The 19,023-nt window shown below is 45.3% G+C and overlaps 1 protein-coding gene across 5 annotated transcripts in view; it reads right to left on the reverse strand.

Moving 5' to 3' along the window:
* Positions 1–3,626: 3,626 nt before the first annotated feature.
* Mcoln2 (mucolipin 2) overlaps positions 3,627–19,023 on the reverse strand; it is a 46,753-nt gene continuing 31,356 nt past the window's right edge. For 3 of the 5 annotated variants that reach the window (XM_028788099.1, XM_028788101.1, XM_028788102.1), the window contains exons 9-13: positions 17,160–17,309; positions 15,499–15,600; positions 15,251–15,373; positions 8,453–8,659; positions 6,641–7,601 (exon numbers count right to left, since the gene is read on the reverse strand). In XM_028788099.1, coding sequence (XP_028643932.1) covers positions 7,416–7,601; positions 8,453–8,659; positions 15,251–15,373; positions 15,499–15,600; positions 17,160–17,309 — 768 coding nt within the window. In that variant the 3' untranslated portion in view covers positions 6,641–7,415. Of the gene's footprint in view, positions 4,438–6,634; positions 7,602–8,452; positions 8,660–15,250; positions 15,374–15,498; positions 15,601–17,159; positions 17,310–19,023 lie in introns of those variants that run through there. The other 2 variants (XM_028788100.1, XM_028788103.1) reach the window with 2 other exon arrangements.

The raw sequence follows: 19,023 nt of genomic DNA on the forward strand, positions 1-19,023 counted from the left end.
CTTACAGAGTTTCCTAGTTTGGTTCCCAGCACCCATGTTGGGTAGATCACAAATGATTGCAAACTCCAGATCCAGAGACCCAGGGATCCAACATTAGATTCTGTAAGCACCCAAACACATAGATGCACAGGCCAGTACAGGTATACACATATGTTTTTACAATTAAATTGAAATCTAAAATTTTGAAAGCATGCTGTAATCATTAAGTCATCAGGATCAGCCACTACACCTTCGGAGGCCACTGAAGTGGGTATCCATGGTCCCCTTGTCCAAAACACACTAAGAATTTCAAGACTGTTGAGGACAGGCTATTAAGTCAAACGCAGGGACCTCTGAGAACATACAGGTCATGTGAGCACCAAGCTGACTCTAGGTCAAGGGAGGGAAAGGGGAAGTACTTAGCATTTCCCTGACACAGCACATCTCTCCAGTTCCCGGGCTGTGGTGCAGTCTTTCTTACATCCTGGTGTACAGAATGCTGTGTTGGGGTAGTCTGTGCAAGAGGGGATTCATGCATGCACTCCAAATCACGTGAGATTCTAGATATTTGGTAGAGAACACAAAGCTGAAATGTTCAGATTTGAAGTCAGGCAGAGGAAAATAAAATTTGCCAAAGTCACAGATGAAAATAAAGGTGGAACCGATGAACAGTGAAATCTGTCTGTCCATTATTGCCGAGATAAGGTGAGGGACTCATAGCCATCTCTAGTGTCAGGAAAGGACTCTGGCCAACTCCATAGGGCAGTTCCCAGACATACTTTGCTCATGACCTCTGGACTCCTGGTGTTCCATGCCAGGGCCAGGCTATTTTTAGGTGAGAGTACTCAGGACTGCTGTTTGCCCTTGATAAGACGCTCAGCAACTGCACTTCACGTGCTCAAGGATCTAAGCCTGGGTTTCCGTGGGGTCAGCGCTCCACAGGACCGAGTCGAACGCGAGAAAGAACTTGCCGTGCTAATCTCATCAACTTGGTGGGATGAAGAAACGGCCAGAACACTAGTGAGTCCCACCTTCCGGATGGAAGCAGCGCCATCTTCCCGGACTGAACTTAGAAACACGGAAAAGGGGAGCATGTCTCCCTTCTCCGATTCCTGACGGAGCCAGATAAGAGCAAGCAGCCTCGTGCTCCTGTTGCCATGGCTAAGAGCAGCTTGGGTACCCGTGTCTTGCCTTTTCTGCCAAGATGGACCGGCCGTGTCTTCAACTGTGAGTCGGGACAAACCATTCTGTTTCTTCACTATTTGGTCACACAATGAAAAAAGTAATCTGAAGCTTTGTCCCCCTCCCCTCCCGTGTACACCTAAATGCCACGTTGGATGAACCTGGGCTGAGAATGACGCTACCGTCGGGTTACGTCTGGCTAAGGACACAAGAGCTCCTGATAGAGGACTGGGCACAGAGACTGCGTGTTGCCCAGGTTCTTTATTATCTCATCTGACAGCTGGATACACAGTGGCAGGAAATTTATGCTGCTTGATCCTGAACACGCCACAGCCAGTTGTGAGCTCCTAGAGTCAAATTACTCGTTGTCTCCAGGCCAGAACCAGAGGTGGGTTTTTGTGCCGCTAAACTCCTCCCCCAAAACAAAATCCACCAAGACTGTGCAGTAATCACATAGAAAAATGAAGATCTTCCTGGCTGGACCAGGAAAATAGAAGTGCACATTTGTACACCAAGCAAGAGGGGCATTTTCTTTTTTTTCTTTTTTTTTAATTGAATATTTTCTTTATTTACATTTCAAATGTTATCCCCTTTCCAGGTTTCCCCTTCGGAAACCCCCCATCCCATCCGCCTTCCCCTTGGCTCTATGAGGGTGTGCCCCCACCCACCTACTCCCACCTTCCTGCCCTGGCTTTCCCCTTCACTGGGACATCGAACCACCCCCAGGACCAAGAGCCACTCAGAGGGGCATTTTCAATGATCTGATAGTGGAGCAATTAAGAGCCACGCCCCTTTCTATGAACTTTAATTTGATTCTTAAGTTTCACAATCTCCATTCTACACATGGAGAAATGGAGACACATTGTACACTGTCCAAAGAAATTCAGATAGGAGAAGACCCCCAACAGACTAGCTACAGAAGCAAATGCTCTCTTTCTGCATTGTTGGATGGAATCTGCTTCTAAACACAGCAGAGGACGGAAGGGAAACAGGCTCAAGGTCCAAGCTAGTGCCAGAGTTCATGGCAGGAGCTATGTGATCCAATGTCAGTCTCTGTTACTGAGATTTATCACCATCACCTCAAGGCAGAACTCGGCTTGTTCAGAGCCCCAAACCTACAGGCTGAGTGGGACTCAAGGGGCTCCCACGCTATGCTTGTTTCTGCCATTCCAGTCAGTAACCTCAAGGTACTGTGTGTAGCTTTGGCTATGTCACTGTAAGCCACGGAGGTGATTTCTATAAGGGGTAGAGATTTCAGAATGCAACTGAAAGGTAAAAAGATTGTATCTCCAGTCACAGCAAAGTGTCCAAGTTGACGTCTAAGAGAAGAGAAGGGTTTGTTCCAGACCTGTCCATCAGCGGATACCCTACTACACCTTCAGTAACACCGGAAAGAGAACAGTGAGAAAAGCTGCCATTGTTCAAAATGACTAAGAGAAAAGAAACAATGTTTCCACAGTAACTTTGAAAAAATATTTTTCTTCCTGAAAGTATTTGATCCAACTGGAACAAAAGGAAATGAAAGGAAACATGAAAGCTGACTTTAAAAAGTAGCTAAGAACCGGGGCTACTATCATTCATTTTCTACTCAAATGGCAGCCAAAGGTGCAGACGGCAAATGGATTCTGTTCAGAGCCAACCAAGCTAGCCACGGCTTAACCATATACCTGATCTGGAACCAGAGAAAGAAGCCTAGAACCTCAGTCTGATGACCTTTAGTTTTAAAACCAAGCCCCGTGACTCTAGAATTTTTTTTTTTTTTGTAAAAAGAAAAATGAACTAAAGTGATATTTTTAACTAAGCACTCTATATGTAGGCATGAGTCTTTTTCCTTTAAAAGAAAATGAAGATTGGTTTCTATTTCATGCATGAATGTTTCACTTGTATGGATGCATCTGTACCATGCTGCAGATGTCATAAAAAGGTGTGTGCTCCCTGGAACTGTAATTACAGGGTCTTGTGAGCCATAATGTGGGTTCTGGGAACAAAACTCAGGTTGTTCCCCCCAACGACAGCAAAGATAGCCCTGACATAAAACATTTCCTCACTTACAGATCTCACTGTTATTAACTGCAGGGTTTTCTCTGCCTAGATTTGTTGGAAGCATATGAAGATCGAGGCAAGGAGTATATGGAGAATCAGACAGCGGCTCTTGGGACAGAGACAAAGGCCGGGAAGGGCAGAGCTGCTCTGTGCTGCTAACTCAAATCTCACTCTGGACCAGTAGACCTTGTAGCCCCTGATAGCTCAGCGATGACATAACAATCTTAATATCTTGTCATCAGCACAAATCTTTATTAAATAGCTTCTATGAACTAACCCTCACAGCTCCTTCACTGCTTGTTTAAAAACGACAGACCTCTCGTGTAGACAAAGTATTCAAGAGCGATAGCGTGATATGAAACTCTCACTCAGTTGCTATCAAGAGACATCGCATTTTAACACAATAATTGTACATGGCAGCATCATGAAAATAAATTTATTTAAGGCACATTTCCTTCCATGGCAAAGGCAAATCCCCACCACAGTGGAGGTGACTCATGAATAATAGATGGTCACTCCCAGATTAGGGCAGTTGACTCATCATGTGTGCAGTCCAGGGAAAGCTCACCTGAGGGGACAGCCAGGTGTTCGTTCATCCCGCTGACTGTGCTAACGGACACTGTGTGTCATGCTTGCTGAAGAAGCAAGCTTTCAGTACAGCCAGCCAGGATCTGAGTTCTTCTAGTCATTGCTCTGTTAATGTTTGAGTGTGAGCATGGCTTATCAGTTCTCCAGCTTCAAGTCTTAATTTGGTATTGAAGCCAAATTTATTTCTGTGCAGACTGTGAGTTAATGAATGTCTTCAAATCCAAGGATGACATTTTGAAACAAATCTTTTTCTGGCAATAAGCATACATCTTTACCTGGTTTTAAATATTGCTTACACACTCTGAAATGGGAATACTTTTTTTTTTTTACAACTCAACACTATGATGTTACAAATGACCAGACTTCTGGTGACTATCATTGTCACACTGGCTTCACGTTAACTCCCAGGAGAGGCTTACTCTTCACACTCTGTGTCTATAGAGAGTAACTTTGGAATGTCAGTTCCGGTCAGCAGCTCACGGACACCCCTGCTTCTGGGTCCACCATTCAGTAGGACAGTCTTTGAGTGAACTGCTGCTGCCTCTGGGGACTCTCTGTAGGGCCCCAGCATGGAAAGGTCTGGACTTGACTGGCATTTGCCAAGGGTTTTAGTCAATGAGAATCAGGTGTTCATTGCTTCTTCTCCTGTAATAGAAAAGGGGATGAAAGAGAAAGAGAACATCAATTTAAGAATTTTTGTTTGGTTAGTCTTACATTGTTGATGCTGTTATCGTTGTTGTTTTAGACAGGGTCTCATGTAGCTCAGGCTAGCTTCAAACTATGTAGTTGAGGATGACCTTGAATTCCTCAACCTTCTGCTTCCCCTCCCAGAATACGTGCATCACCACATCTGACATCTACAGCTCTTAGTTTTTATTTTATTATTTGGATAGTGATGTTAGGGACCAAACTGAGGGTCTTGCCCAGTCTAGACAACTGTTCTACTGCTGAGCTATATCCCACCTGGACTCCCCAAAATCTTTACAAAAAGACTAGAATGTTCTCTATTCTAGACACACATGGCTTATGTGGGCAAATGTGAAAGAGGAGGAAAACTGAGGATGGGAAACATATGTACTTTGAGGCTTGGATCGAGGCTCTGGAAACAACCCATGAGCAGTCATTGGCTCTCAGGACCCTGCTCTAGCAGAGCTGATCAATGGCTACAAGGACCAGACACCATCCTTCATAGCAGAGAACGTTTGACAACCTTATCTGCCCAGCCAAGCCTTTCTCTCCAAAGAGCCCCATCCTGTCAAGCTGGGAAGAAGAATCTGAGGCTGGCAGGCTCACCCTGTGAGCATCAAGTGGTTGAGGAGAGGCATGGACTGTCTGTGGCTGGGTACACAGGTGAGGGTGTTTCTAGAGAGGTTTAACTGAGAAGGAAGCACTCCGGAAGGTGGGCAGCCCTGACTTGGAGTGAATCAATGCTGAACATCAGCCTTCATCTTCTTCTGCTTCTTTGATGTGCCCAACGTGACCAGCTGTCACACGTTCTGGCTATAGTGCTTTACTTGCTCAGACCCTGAGCTACTGGAAACCCTTCGTTCCTTAAGCTGTTCATCATAAGGTATTTGTCACGACAGCCAGAAAAGCCATTAATATAATAACTACACGATGCCACAGCAGCCCTGAGAGACCTGCGATACCCTTCCCATGGCTTAGGAGGCAGTTGCCAATTAAGAAAATTAATTTTCCTTTACCCTGGTATCCACAGAAATAGTTTAATGCTCCAAGAGGATGAAATTCAATTCTGAAAACATCTCAGAAGACCGCATCTCCTGTTTACCAGACATGTGCTCATTCATCTCATTGCAAATCTCAAGATGTGGTGTGAATCGACGGATAGAAAATTCATCATGAGAGCTAGCCTAAGCAGCTATGATCTCCCATCTTCCTTTAGGAATCAGATTGGTGGGATCCTCAGAAAACATGGGCAAAGAAAACTTGGAAAATTTCCACCCCTGACCCAAGTGAAAACAAATCTGGGGACATTTGAGAAAACCATGCCCGTCTGACCTCCATGCTGGTCCCCACACTGGTCACTGAGAATCATGTCATTTCTCTCAGAGTCCAAACAGCTAGCAGTGATGCATTTTTTTAACCAAGAACACTGTGGTGGTTTGAATGAGAATGGTCCCTGAAGGCTTATACATTCGAATGCTTAGTCCCTAGCTGGTGGGACTATTTGGGAAGGATTGGGGTGTGGCTTGTCGGAGGTGTTTTCACTTGGAGTGGGCTTTGAGGTTTCAAAAGCATGTGAATTCCCAGTTAGCTGTCTCTCTGCTTGTGGATCAGCATGTAAGCTCTCAGCTACTGCTCCAGCGTCATGTCTGCCTGCTGCTATGCTCCCTGCCATGATGGTCATGGGCTCACCCTCTGGAAAACCTCAATACATTCTATTTTGGGGGGGTTGCTTTTATCTTGATGCTTTGTCACAGCAATAGGAAGGTAAGAGGAACAGACACCAATGGTTTCCTCTCCATCATGTCCTATCTGTTCAAGGAGCTGATATGCTTCACATCCTGTAAGGCGAGACAATGCCTCCGGAACACGCACTCTGACTCTTCCTTTGGACCTTTAAGGTCCAGCCTCCTGCTTCTGTTCACGGTTCATCTCCTCCCAAGGCTCTCATGAGGTCCATAACTAAGAGTCTCAGTGATGTCATGGAGCATTCTACACAAATCTTGTTGGGTAGAACATTGTTTTACAAGAAACTATTTCTCAAACAAATCTGTGTGGGAGGAAAGGAAAAAACTCAACCATTTCCCACCACAGGCAGACTTCAGAGAGCAGAGTTCAGTTGGGATGACTCTGCTCCCACTGCAGACACCGCACTGACCTCCTGAGACAGCACACACAGGACAGCAAGGCCGAGGGCTCCTTCTGGTACACATCTTTGCTACTGCTCTCCTTCAGGAATTTCTGCAGATCCGTTTCAGGAAATCCATTCTGCTGGTATTTCTTTTGGAAAAGCACACAATGCTGTTGTTACCCCATCTAGGGCGTGAGCGATGGTTCCCTTTGTCAATAGAGCAAACCCACCTCTGTGATATGCAACTCCGGAGGTGCTAGTTCAGATCTGAGGAGTACTATGAACAATGCAGAATCAGTCAGTCTCAGAACAATCTGTCCATCCCAGAACAGCTAAGGGGGGGTTGGGGGAGGGGGCAGGGGAACTGAGAACAATGGAAGGGAAAATTCCAGAAAACAAGCCAGGGGAGAGGGAGGAGAAGTGTGTTGAAAAGAATTGAAAGAAATCATTGAAACCAGAAAGCTAGAGTGTTAATCATGAGACCAGCAGTTGTCACTCCACACACACTGCCCACCTAGAATCTTTCAGGGGTGTAATCCACATTCTCTGCTTACACGGAAGATGACCACGGAGTGGGACAGGAGGTAGATTTTCTCTAACAGACAAAACACCCCGAGCATCCAGTCATGTTTAGTAAGTATCCATCCCAATGTTCAGATTTGCCCCGTACAAGGACACTCAGGGTAATCTATCTGACCATGTCAAAGAAACAAATGTCCATGGTAAGAGCCTGCAATACTGTCCCCACACACCTTGCTACAAAGGCTAACTCTGCTCATACACCCTGACTCTGATCCTCACACACTGCTCACTGAGCAGCTTTCTTCTGGGTTTGTATGAGAAGGGCTGAGCAGAGAAGGCAGTACCCAAGGACACCACCTTGACACTTGTCCTGAAGTAATTTTCCTAACACATCCATCTGCAACGGAGATACTGGATCCCAAGATTGGTGAACATCCTTGGAGCTGTGATACATCAACCACACAGGCCCAGTCTGAAAAGGCATGGGGTGTACTGTGGCTTAAGAAAGCTGTCCTTTTTGTCACCTTAATGAAATGTATGCTGTAAGTATATAAGACATGTCATAGTCATTCCTCAGTGGTCAGGATGGCAATCACCTCTCATCACTAGAATTTACCCTAAAACACATGTCCCAGCCAGCCATTCAGGCAGGAGCATCTGTAGGCTCTGAGAACAGCAGTCAGGTTGTTGAGTTCATCAGAATCAGCTTTACCCCTTTCTCTCTTTTTCCCAACCAACCTCCAACCCATACCAGGGTAACAAGTAAGATGTTTAAAGTATGGCACTGGCCAGTTTTATGTCAATTTAACATAAGGGGGAGTTATCTGAAAGGAGGGAACCCCAACTGACAAAATGACTCCGTAAGGTCTGGCTGAAGGGCATTTTCTCAATTATGGATTGATGGAGGATTCCTAGCCCATCGTGGCTGGTGCCATCCCTGGGCTGGTGGTCCTCAGTTCTATAATAAAGCAGTCTGAGCAAGCCTTGATAAGCCAGCCAATCAGCAGCACCCTCCATTGCCTCTGCATCAGTTCCTGCCTCCAGGTTCCAGCCCTGTGCGAGTTCCTGTCCTGACTTCCTTTGATGATGAACAGTGATGTGGAAGTGCAAGCTGAATAAACCCTTTCATCACAGTAATAGAGACCCTTACTAAAACAAGTACCTATTTAAATTGGTCATCAGAACAACAAAAAAAGGTTTATTTTCTAAACATTTTAAAAAAAGAATAAAATTGTATTTCAATAAGATTACAGCCTTTTCTCGTGCTCCAATCCATATAAAGTTTATGATGCCTTTTGGCAGCAAATATTGATCGTGACTGACCTTAATGGTGTGGTAAGAATCGGTGATGAGCGCAATGAAGAGGCTGAGGACCATGTATATGAACAAGCTGATAAAGGAATACAAGTAGAGGCGGCTGAACAGCCACACCAGGATGCTCTTCTGCTGGATCTGAGCAAACGTGGCAAACATGTCATCACCGTTGACCAGAGAAAACAGACATTCAGCAACTATGTTCAGGTTTTCAAACTGCAAGGGGAAAAGAAAAGGAACCCCTTAGGTTGAGCACCATAGCTGAGGGCTGCAAGGGGCTGCGGAAAGCTGCAGGGGGCAGCAGAGAACTGTGAGGAGCTGTAGGGGGGCTGCGGAAAACAGCAGGGGCAGCAGGGGCAGCAGGGGCAGCAGGGGCAGCAGGGAGCTGCAGGGAGCAGCAGGGAGCTGCAGGGAGCTGCAAGGGGCTGCAGAAAGCTGCAGGGAGCTGCAGAGAACTGTGAGGTGCTTTGGGAGCTACAGGGAGCTTCTTTGTCATTGTGATGTCTCTGTGATGTACTGTGATGTCTCTCTATACTACAGCCAGCAACAGTTGGAAATGGTTGAGACTCATCACGATATAGAAGGGTTTTTCTAAAGGGCTATGACATACAATTCCCAACCATATGATGAAGATTTTTTCCAGGAAGTTCCTACCCCTAAAGACAGGCCACAGCTAAGACAGAGAGCAAGGAGGCTTGTGACAGAACTGGGGTGGAACAAGCTTAGTGACACTCCAAACTAGTTCTGAAAGGTTGTGTTCAGTGACTATGGGAATTTGTGTTTCTGAGACATAGCAATAGCTGACAAGAGACATTTGTGGTGAATTGCACAGAGCCTCGTTGAGACTTGGGCATACATCAGGTTCAATCCAGCTCACAAGCAGACTTGAGTGACATCTGAGCCACGGGAGCAATGCGATCTGACACACGCTTCTCTGAAAACTAAAAGCATGTCGGAGATTTCCTAGAGCAGGATAGCCCAAGGGCAGATGCCACTCAGAGGTGACATCACGAGTCCAAGTGAGGCAGAGAATCTTAGCCAGAAATAAAGAGATGCTGGAGAAAGTGTATCTGCATGAAGGCTAGGAGGGGTCCTGTGATGGTTAATCTTGATTGTCGATTTAAACTGATCCAGAACTACCTAGGATCCTGCCATGGCCCCTGGCAAGTGTCTGAGCCTAAGAGCCTCCCACGCCCCTGGCAGGTGTGGGAGGAATTTCTAGTTAAACTTAAGTGGAAAGATCCACCCTCTATGTAGGTGGCAACATTTCCTGGGCTTACTAAAGTCCCAGGCTTACTAAAAAGGAGGCAGTGAGCTGAGCAGCAGCACCCATCTCTGTCTGCTTCCTGACTGTGGATGCCCTGTGACCAGCTACCTCACGGGCTCACCACTGTGGCTTGCCCAGCATGGTGGAATGCACCCTCAACCTGGAAGTCAAGGTGAACCCTTCCTTTAGTTTCTTTTGTTAGCTACTTTGTTGTAGCCACAGGAAAAAAAATCACTACTGGTAGGCTATCAATAGACATTTTAGACACAGTGCATCTGAGGTACCAGGTGGGAACTGGGACGTTAGGTTGTTCAGCTGAAGGTATGCACGTGGAGCTTAAGCACTGATCCAAGGCTAACACAGAGCATCACTAGAATCCACAGCCAGTCATCTGGGCTCTGAGGAGTTATCAAACTGCCTCCAACCCCACTAAAACAAACTGTATGCCATTAATAAACATGGCCCTAGAGCCACAGGCTTAAGCAGTAGATGAATATGAAAAACTGCTGGGGTAATAGTGACAATAAATTAAAGACTACATGGTTTTCAGAAATACATGAAAGGGGTTACTGTAGAGTTTTCTATCTGTTCTGGCATTAGGGGATGGGGTCTCTATGTTCATTAATTGAGCGTGGCCTTGTGTATATACAAGGCCTTGATAAGCATCTGGGATATCATCATGGGGGAGAAGGGACCTGCTGTCATGTTACAGGTAACAAAATGAACCTCTCATCACCTTATCAAAAAAAGGGGGGCTCTCCTTCCAAATTCCTAGATTCTTGTAACTGATTCCAATCTCCACCCCCAAAAAAACCATCTGCACCAACATAATTGAGTGTGTTCAAGTCTATGCTGGTACAGCCCGCCAGTCTCTCAACTCTGGTCCTCCAAAGCCCGTGTAATTTGTGATATGAGCCACCCTCCCTCTTCCTTTCTGATGTCATTACAGAAACTTCTAGGGAAGCCTTTGGAATGTTAATCTCTTTACCCTGCAATCCAAACTGAAACAAGCAAACAAACCGACCTAAATCTCACAAAGATAGCTTTAAAGCCATTTCTCTTGCGTCTGGGCCATAAAACTGAAAACATAAGAACAAAAGATTCCAATAAGTCCTTCCATGTCGCCTCATGGTTGCTTCTTGTTGATATTAATATCTGTGCTTAGCTCTGCCCACCGCACATTTCCCTGGTAGAATCTGATCTCTTCCTTTCATGTATTCCTCCTTTCCCTCTGCATCAAAGTCAACATTCAAGAGATAAAGGAGGGTCTACTTGGGGATAGGATGCTCTGTCGGCTGCAGCCCTTGCTCTGTCATCAGCAAAAACTCTAACAAATGTGGTAGGGCTGCAAACACGACATCTTAGCATTTGTCTTATCACTAGATGGAGCAGGGCAGGATGCGGGTAGAAGAATACCCAAACAGTGATCTCTCTCAAGCCCTGCAAAGTCGACTCTGCAGAGCTGGACGAAGGTCACTCTCTCTGGAGTCTTGCAGGAAGCATCCAGTTGGGCAGATCTCTTAGCAGTAAGTATGTGGACTGTTTAACAGTAAGACAGGAAATTCCTGGCATGTTTCCTACTGTCACCAGCTTAAGACAATAAAGTTGGCTTCTCTGGATGTCAGCAAAATTCTAACTGTATCATGGAGCTCAGCGGGTCTTTTGTAACCTGGTCAATCTCTTTCTTTCATTTCAAGGCCTCTAACACTTTGTACTTCCTGTTTCAGAACTTCGGATAGCTCATTGGTCAGTACCTATCAGAGCTATGCCTTAGCTTCCTATGAGAACACACTCAGTCTAGACACAATACCCATCTCAACGTTAATGTACTTAAAACCATTATACCTCTCCCTTCTGTGTACAAATAAGACCTATTCTAGCCCACCAGATTACATTCAAAAAAGTAAACTATTACTAATAAAGTAACTAATGTATACTGGGTCATTTTCCTACCACAAGAATAAACTATAACCAAAATTGTTATAGTGGCCACATTCCAACACATGAGCATAAAAGAGACCAATGGGCAGGTGCTAAAATGTCTTCAGTTGGATAGCACATTGGCCAGTTCTTAGGTACAGCAAGACTCCATCTCTAGCTGGTTTTCTTCTCATGATTTATGAACAAATACCTGGCAAGGAAGGAGGATTTATCTTCCTTATAGGTTTGTCTTGGGGGTGGGGGGTGAGGTCAGATATACAATTTATCATGTCAGGGAGGCAGGGCAGTGGGAGTATACAACAGCTGCTTGCTTGCACCTCAGTGGGATGAGAATCAGAGTCAGGGCTCTCTCCTGAATCCCCCCCACTTTATTCATTCCTGACTCTGAGCTCTTATATGGTGCCACTCACATTCAGGATGAGTCCTCCCCTTGTTAGAACTTTCTGGAAATGCCCAAGTGTTTATGCCTAGGGGTGTGTTTCCAAGGAAATGCTCAGTCTAGACAGGTTGACCGTGCAGATTAGCCATCACACCTTGGAAGGCAGGCCAACTGTCTCGTACCAGCAAACTCACTGAGCACTTGACATATTGCAGGCACCAGGGTGGATACCAAAAACATGAAGAGGAATGAGCCACAGTCTCTGCCTTCTGGGACCCAGTCCTGACAGCACTGTGTGTACTGAGACTGCTACTAAACAGCCAGTGAGTGGTTCCATGAAAAAGTCCTGGTGGCCATATGAAATCACAGAAGGAGACAGAACATTTATGTCACAAATGATGCTTGTGAGTGAGTCAAAAGACCTCTCATGTAAATGCAGAGACAGCCTGCAACCACTTCTGTCAGGATCACTTAAAGTATGGTTTGAAGGCAGGTAGCAAGAATCTCTTATAATAGCTAAAATGTTTTAGCTGGCTTATGATTATTATGAATAAGTGAAGTGTCTGGGCAAGACCAGAAGCTTTGGAAATTTCACAGTGTTGCCTGTGGCCTCAGCAAAGTTCAATGATTTATCAGTGCCTTGTTCTTCTTATTTGTAAAATGGAGATAATACAAGACTATTATTCATGCATCATAGTAAAAAAAAAAAAAGTTCCCTGGAGACGGGAAATGTAAAAGCCACATTAGAGAGGTGCTTAATAATTCAGAATGCGGTGTGGAAGACAATCAGCCGTCTTTAGCTCTCTGTGCCTCAGCGTTTTTAAGGACCATGGTGCCAAAGTCCATTAGTACTAGAAATGGGCATTGATGTGACAGTTGGGTTCCTGGGGCTGACCCGCTGAAATCAGATGTGTGACAGGAAGGCAGGAAGCAAAAGTGTCTCTGCTTTGACTCCAGTAGGTCGCATCAAATAAGAATTTTCCTGACACCTTCCCTTAGAGTCTTCTGCTGGCTTGTTTGTTTTAAATGGTGAATGGCTTTCACATGCAAGGTTCCTGGGATTCTAAAAGTGCTAATGTATGTTGGTCTCAATGCTGCTCAGCTGTTCTTGATATCAAAGTGTGATAACTGAGGCTGGCCAGGCTGCTGTGATGCTGTGATTTAATATCTGGGTGACCGCAGAAAATGCCTTGGTATATCAAGGTTCTTATTCTCCATAAAGGATGGTACCATTTCACCAGGAAGAGAAGATGGGATATGGTAGCTCTGACCTCAAAATGACCCCAAAGGCAAATGTGTTAAAAGGTTTGGTCTCCAAACTGTAGCACCACTGGGTGACCTTAGGAGATAGCACCTAGTGGGAGACCGCTGGGATACGCTTTGTTAGAAACCCAAGCCTTTCTGTTTCCCTCTTTCCTTTTGGCTACTGTGCAGCAAACAGGCCTTCTCTGTCATGTCCTGACACGATGCACTGCCCGGTCACAGGCTCTAAGGCAATGGGGCCAACTGATCCTGCACTGAAGCCATGAGCTAAAATAAACCTTTCTTCCTTAAGAGTTGGTCTGCTGGGCGTTTTATCCCAGTGACAGAAAGACTAAAGAGGAGGAACAGCAAGGGAGATAAAGAACTTGGACACCAGGCCTAACAAAAAGCAAAGAAGAGCAGCCATTCAGTAAACTTCAAACGGTATTAACTTCGAACCTTTCAGAATAATGATTGGGGACAGAGCTGCAAAGAGCGTGTGACAAATGACATAGGACCACTTGTCCAGCTGTCTTGGGACCAATGGATTGATGAAAGCCTCGGTAGGTCCAGTATTTATTCCACACGGTGCAACAGTGCCCTCTAGTGACAGAGAGATGAAGCTGCTCCAGGAGCAGGAGGCAAACAAGAGAAAAAAATGCAAATTCTCCTGGACTTGGTAAGACAGTGAGCTCTGAGTTAGGGTGATCATATCAAAGAGCAATCTTTACCCAGGAGTCACCTTCAAAGAAGTGACATGAGATGGGGGATCAATAGAATCGTCAGGATTTGCTGCTACGCTGGAGGCTGCCTCTTTGCTCATTGTATTGTTTTTCTAGAAAAAAAAAAATCAGGACTCTTTTTGGACACATTAAATGTGACAGACAGGGAACACTGGTGTTCCACATAGGTTTGATTGGTTAGGGACAGCAGGGAGGGTCTGAGCCGTGTGTATCACTCACTCTGTGAAACGCTTACAAACCACAAATTTTGGTTAATGTCAAGGTTAGAAATTAGGGTTGAGCCATTATGTTCTGTGCCTCATTTCTTCTTACTGTGTGTCTGGGGAGAGTGATGGGATCGTTTGTAACATGAGAGAGACTCTGGAAGGTTCCACACAGATCTACTCCACAGACAGTAATGGTGACTGCTGTCCTTTTTCTGTTGTACCAAAGACCTGGAGACGGGGGAAGAAATGCTTTGAGGTCATTTTACAATGACCCTTTCCCCTGTTTGGCTTGAAATACAGCCTCACTCATTTCTTCTTGTGATGTTCTACCAATCAATTATATCATCGTTTTGAGACAAAGTTTCCTGGTCCTAAGCTAGCCCAGAATATAGCATTTAGCCCAGGCTGGCCTTGAACTCACAGCGATTCTTCCTCAGAGTGCTTGGGATTGACCATAGGTTGACCATAGGTTTGAGCATAAGCTTGACAATCTTGGACTTAGGATGATACAGAAAGGAAATATAGTTAGAAACGCTTCTAAGACGCAGACCTGAGACTGCCAAAACCGCCCTCAGGGATGTGCGCGCCTGTCAAGACAGATGAAGTGCTCGCTCCAGGCAGGGGCACTACACTGCTCTGTTGCTCTCAGCCAATATGGATGCAGACCCTAATGCTTCACACTAGAGTGACTCTATCATAATTCCCTTACCTTTTTTTCTTTTTTTAGCTTGCTAACAGTGATCCCACAGGTAAACACTGTTCACTGCCAATCAGCTGACTGAATGTGTCAGCTCCTCAGCAAGTTCAGACTACAAGAGAGGTGTTCTTCTTCCACTCTCCTAAAGTCAGTTCAATATCCAGAAAAGGAGAAGACAGAAAAATAGAAAAAAAAAAAAAAAAAAAAAAGAAGCTCTCTGAGTACAGACATCAAGAGTGTTTGCAGGAAAAGAGCTGGGGGAGGCGAGTGCTAGAGACCCAAGGTAAAGTATCCCACGTGCCTGGGATACAGAAAGAATTGGTGCCACACACCTTCTCGTGGTATGGTCCTAGGACAATCCAGCCACAGAACGTGTACCCCAGGTAGATCATGCCAGCACAAGCGCAGAACCGCAGGACTTTGGGCAGTGAGGCCTGCATGGTTAAAATGAGCACCTGGAAGACAAAGGCATAGACAGCTCTGAGGATGAGAAACAGTGGACAGAACCGGGAGGTGGAGCCAGTGTCAGAACTGGGAGGAGGAGCCAGGGTCAACCACATTGGTACTTCCGAGAGCTTACATTGTACGTCTGAAAGTAACCCAGATATCTGATGACTCCAACCCAGACAAAGAGTGTCGACGTCCCGAGCAAGATGCTGCACAGGTCGTAGTTTGTGAGGTTCTGAGGAAGAAAGAAAACACAGCTGAGCAGAACACCCCAGTCCCCGTGGCTTGGTTACCTCTCTTTAACGGATGAGAAGAACTGACTGTCCCCTTCCTATGTCTGTCATCCCAGCACTTAGAAGGCTGAGACTACAGGATCAACATGCATTTCCAAGGCCAGCCTGGACTACATAGTAAGTTCTAGGCCAGCCTGAATTACAGAGTGAGACCCTATTTCAAAACAAAAATAAAGAAGGAGAAGAAGGAGAAGGAGAAAGAGAAGGATGAAGAAGAGGCAGAAGGAGAAGAAAAAGAAGAAAAAGAGGAAGAAGAGAAAGAGGGAGAGATGAGAAGAAAGAGGAGGGAGGATGAGGAAAGGGAGGGGAAGGAAGAAGAGGAAAGCTTCAAATATTTGGTTTTTATTTTATTTTAGTATTTTAATTGTGAACTTATTTTTTTTCCAAATAACATTTTGAAATAGGACTTGCATTTGCCACTGACCTAGGCATGAAAGGACCTGGTGTTTGTCAAAGAACAAGCAATATAATCCAGCGACTTTCAGAAGCAAACTCCAGTGTGATTTACAGACGTAGTTTCTGCTCGCAAGAGATTCTAGGCGTCATTGAAGAGACCAGCAACCACTTAATTCAGTATGCTAAATTCGATGAGAGATACACTGGCCACTTGTCACAGAGGCCCTCCCATGGGTGTGACTCAGAGCTGGACACACAGCACAGTCTGGAGAGAAGTCTACAGGCATACGGACAGAGTCTGAACACACCCCCAAGGCTGAGAGGTCTGGTGTGTGGAATGGCAGTATCAGAGTCAGGATGGAAGTCAAAGATCCTAGAGGCCTAAATAGATTCTGGAAGGCAGAAAGGATTGTAATAGGAAGATGGGTATCACTGTATGGCTGGATCTGTGGGGTAGAAGGCTAAAGTCTGAAATACAAACAAGAAGGCTGCTGAGGCAGGCCAGACCAGAGAGGAAGTCAGCTGGCGGGAAGCCAAAGGTAGCTGGACTAGAGACAGGGAGACACTGTAACCATGATGAGGACAGCTTTGTAACATTGATGTGGAACAGAGAAGAGAACAGTTGAGAGAGTCAGTTCATCTGTGAGAGCAAACCAACCAACATGTGCAACTGCTCAGAACATGTAAACACTCAAGAACTGGGGATCCCTCAGCCGTAGGGGCCCATAGCATCTGAGATGCCCCCACACCTGCCAATGGCTCTTCAGGTGTGTTTAGGAGAAATGTCTGCTCTGTGTACCAGCCGCTTCCTCTGCAAGTTGCACAAGTAAATAGATACATCAAAAAATAAATAAGTACAAAGCCCATGCCTCAGTCTCCCCAAACTTAATTCCTGTTCAAACGATGCTGCCACCCATTACTGGAGGAAGGCCATAGGGTGTTACCTTCCACAGCGCACTCTTCCTGGGGAAGAAGGCTAACCGGCCTCATGCAGTGGGTGTGAGAAAAGAGAAAACATGAAAAGCAGGCTAGTCCTCAGAAAGATTCCGTGTCTTACAGTGCCTGAGGTCATCTGGGAAAATATAAGATTCTAGATGTCACTTACCTTGGCTTTGATTTCCATCTTCAATATGGATCCAATTATTGTCATGAGGTCGCTGACAGTGACCAACACATACCATCCGTTGACGAACTCCCACTGGTCAGCATCACATACATGTTGCTTGTACTTCTCCAGGAAGAAGTTTAGAAATCTCTACGGCAAACATTAAAAAAAAGCATGTCTTACAAATCACACTGCCCTCCGGAGGCAGAAGACAAGAGCAAACAGTTCCAAGATGGCAGATCTACCTCACAGGGAGACACAGTGCCACATGCTGAGTCATGTTGTCTACTCCCGTGGAAGCAAGCATTTGAACATCTACTAAATTAACCCAAACACTAAGGACATATGCTGTCCCTCCAACATCGCCAACCCAGAGTGTGTTCCAAATACTGCACATTATACCCTCATTTAAGCTCATTTATAGCAACCTTGAACTAGGATCCTCTTGTGGTCCAGATGAGGGCACTGTATCCGTGATGCTGCCCCTGAACTTGGCAGAGAGGGACCTCAACCTTGGATTCAGAATATCCAGAGGGTTGGAAGGCAGACATGGAGTAGATGTTTACAAAGTGAAAGTCAAGGGTCTGGAGAGATGTCCGTTTAAGAGCACTGGTTGTTCTTCCAGAGGACCTGGATTCAATTCCCAGCACTCACATGGCAGCTCACAACTGTCTGTTAGTTTTGAGAGATCTGATGCCCTCTCCTGGCCTCTGAGGGCACTGGATGCACACAGTGCACAGACACACATGTGTGTAAAACACTCATATATGTAAAATGAAAATAAATAAATCTCAAAAAAAATAATTTGAAACCAAAGTAGAAGTAGAGATCAAAGAAAAGAGAGCATGGGCTACTTCTTGCTCTGAAGATCAGATTTCAGTGTCTTCCTGTTTCCCCTGACCCCAGTGGCCACACAGTAAGCTGAAGTCAGTACATATTCCCGAGAAAACATGCCTAAAGAAGCAAAATGTTACAATGTAACTATTTAAGAAATCAAACCTAGTTATGTATGTTTCATTATAACACATTTGCCTCCTCTTCAAAGTGAATTCTGACTTGAAGACAAAAGATGGGACCCATGAATGCTCTTAGCATCATTCCCTAAATACAATTTTTATTCTGGAAACTTCTAAATGCTTGAAAGGTCACCACAAATATCTGTACTTGTTAGCTCAGTTTTAAGTAGGATAATTATCTGATCCTTGTGAAATGACTAAAACCTTCTCCTTTTAAAAAATAGGATCTGTTTATATGTGCATGTACGTATGTGCAGATATACGTGGCGGCCAGACGCAGAAGCCAGGTGTCTTCTTCAATCATTCTCCATGTTAGTTAGTTAGTTAGTTAGTTAGTTAGTTTGTTCTTTAAACAATGTGATGTTTGTATATCACTGTGATGATCTGTATATGCTCAGCCCAGGGATTGGCACTGTTAGAAGGTGTGGCTCTGTTAGAGTAGGTGTGGCCCTGTTGGAGTAGGTGTGTCACTATGGATGTGGGTTTTAAGAGCCTCATCTTACCTACGTGGAAGCCAGTATTCTGCTAGCAGCCTCCAAATGAAGATGTAGAACTCTCAGCATCTCCTGCACCCTGCCTGCCTGGATGCTGCCATGTTCCTGCCTTGATGATAATGGACTGAATCTCTGAACCTGTAAGCCAGCCCCAATTAAATGTTGTCCTTATAAGAGTTGCCTTGGTGGCTGGAGAGATGGCTCAGTGGTTAAGAGCACTGACTGCTCTTTTAGAGGTCCTGAGTTCAATTCCCAGGTGGTGGCTCACAACCATCCTCTGCAATGGGGTTTGATGCCCTCTTCTGGTGTGTCTGAAGACAGCGACAGTGTACTCATATACATAAAATGAATAAA

The sequence above is a fragment of the Grammomys surdaster genome, unplaced genomic scaffold, assembly GCF_004785775.1.
Source record: "Grammomys surdaster isolate TR1022 unplaced genomic scaffold, NIH_TR_1.0 125701, whole genome shotgun sequence".
In the NCBI taxonomy this organism is placed as follows: domain Eukaryota; kingdom Metazoa; phylum Chordata; class Mammalia; order Rodentia; family Muridae; genus Grammomys; species Grammomys surdaster.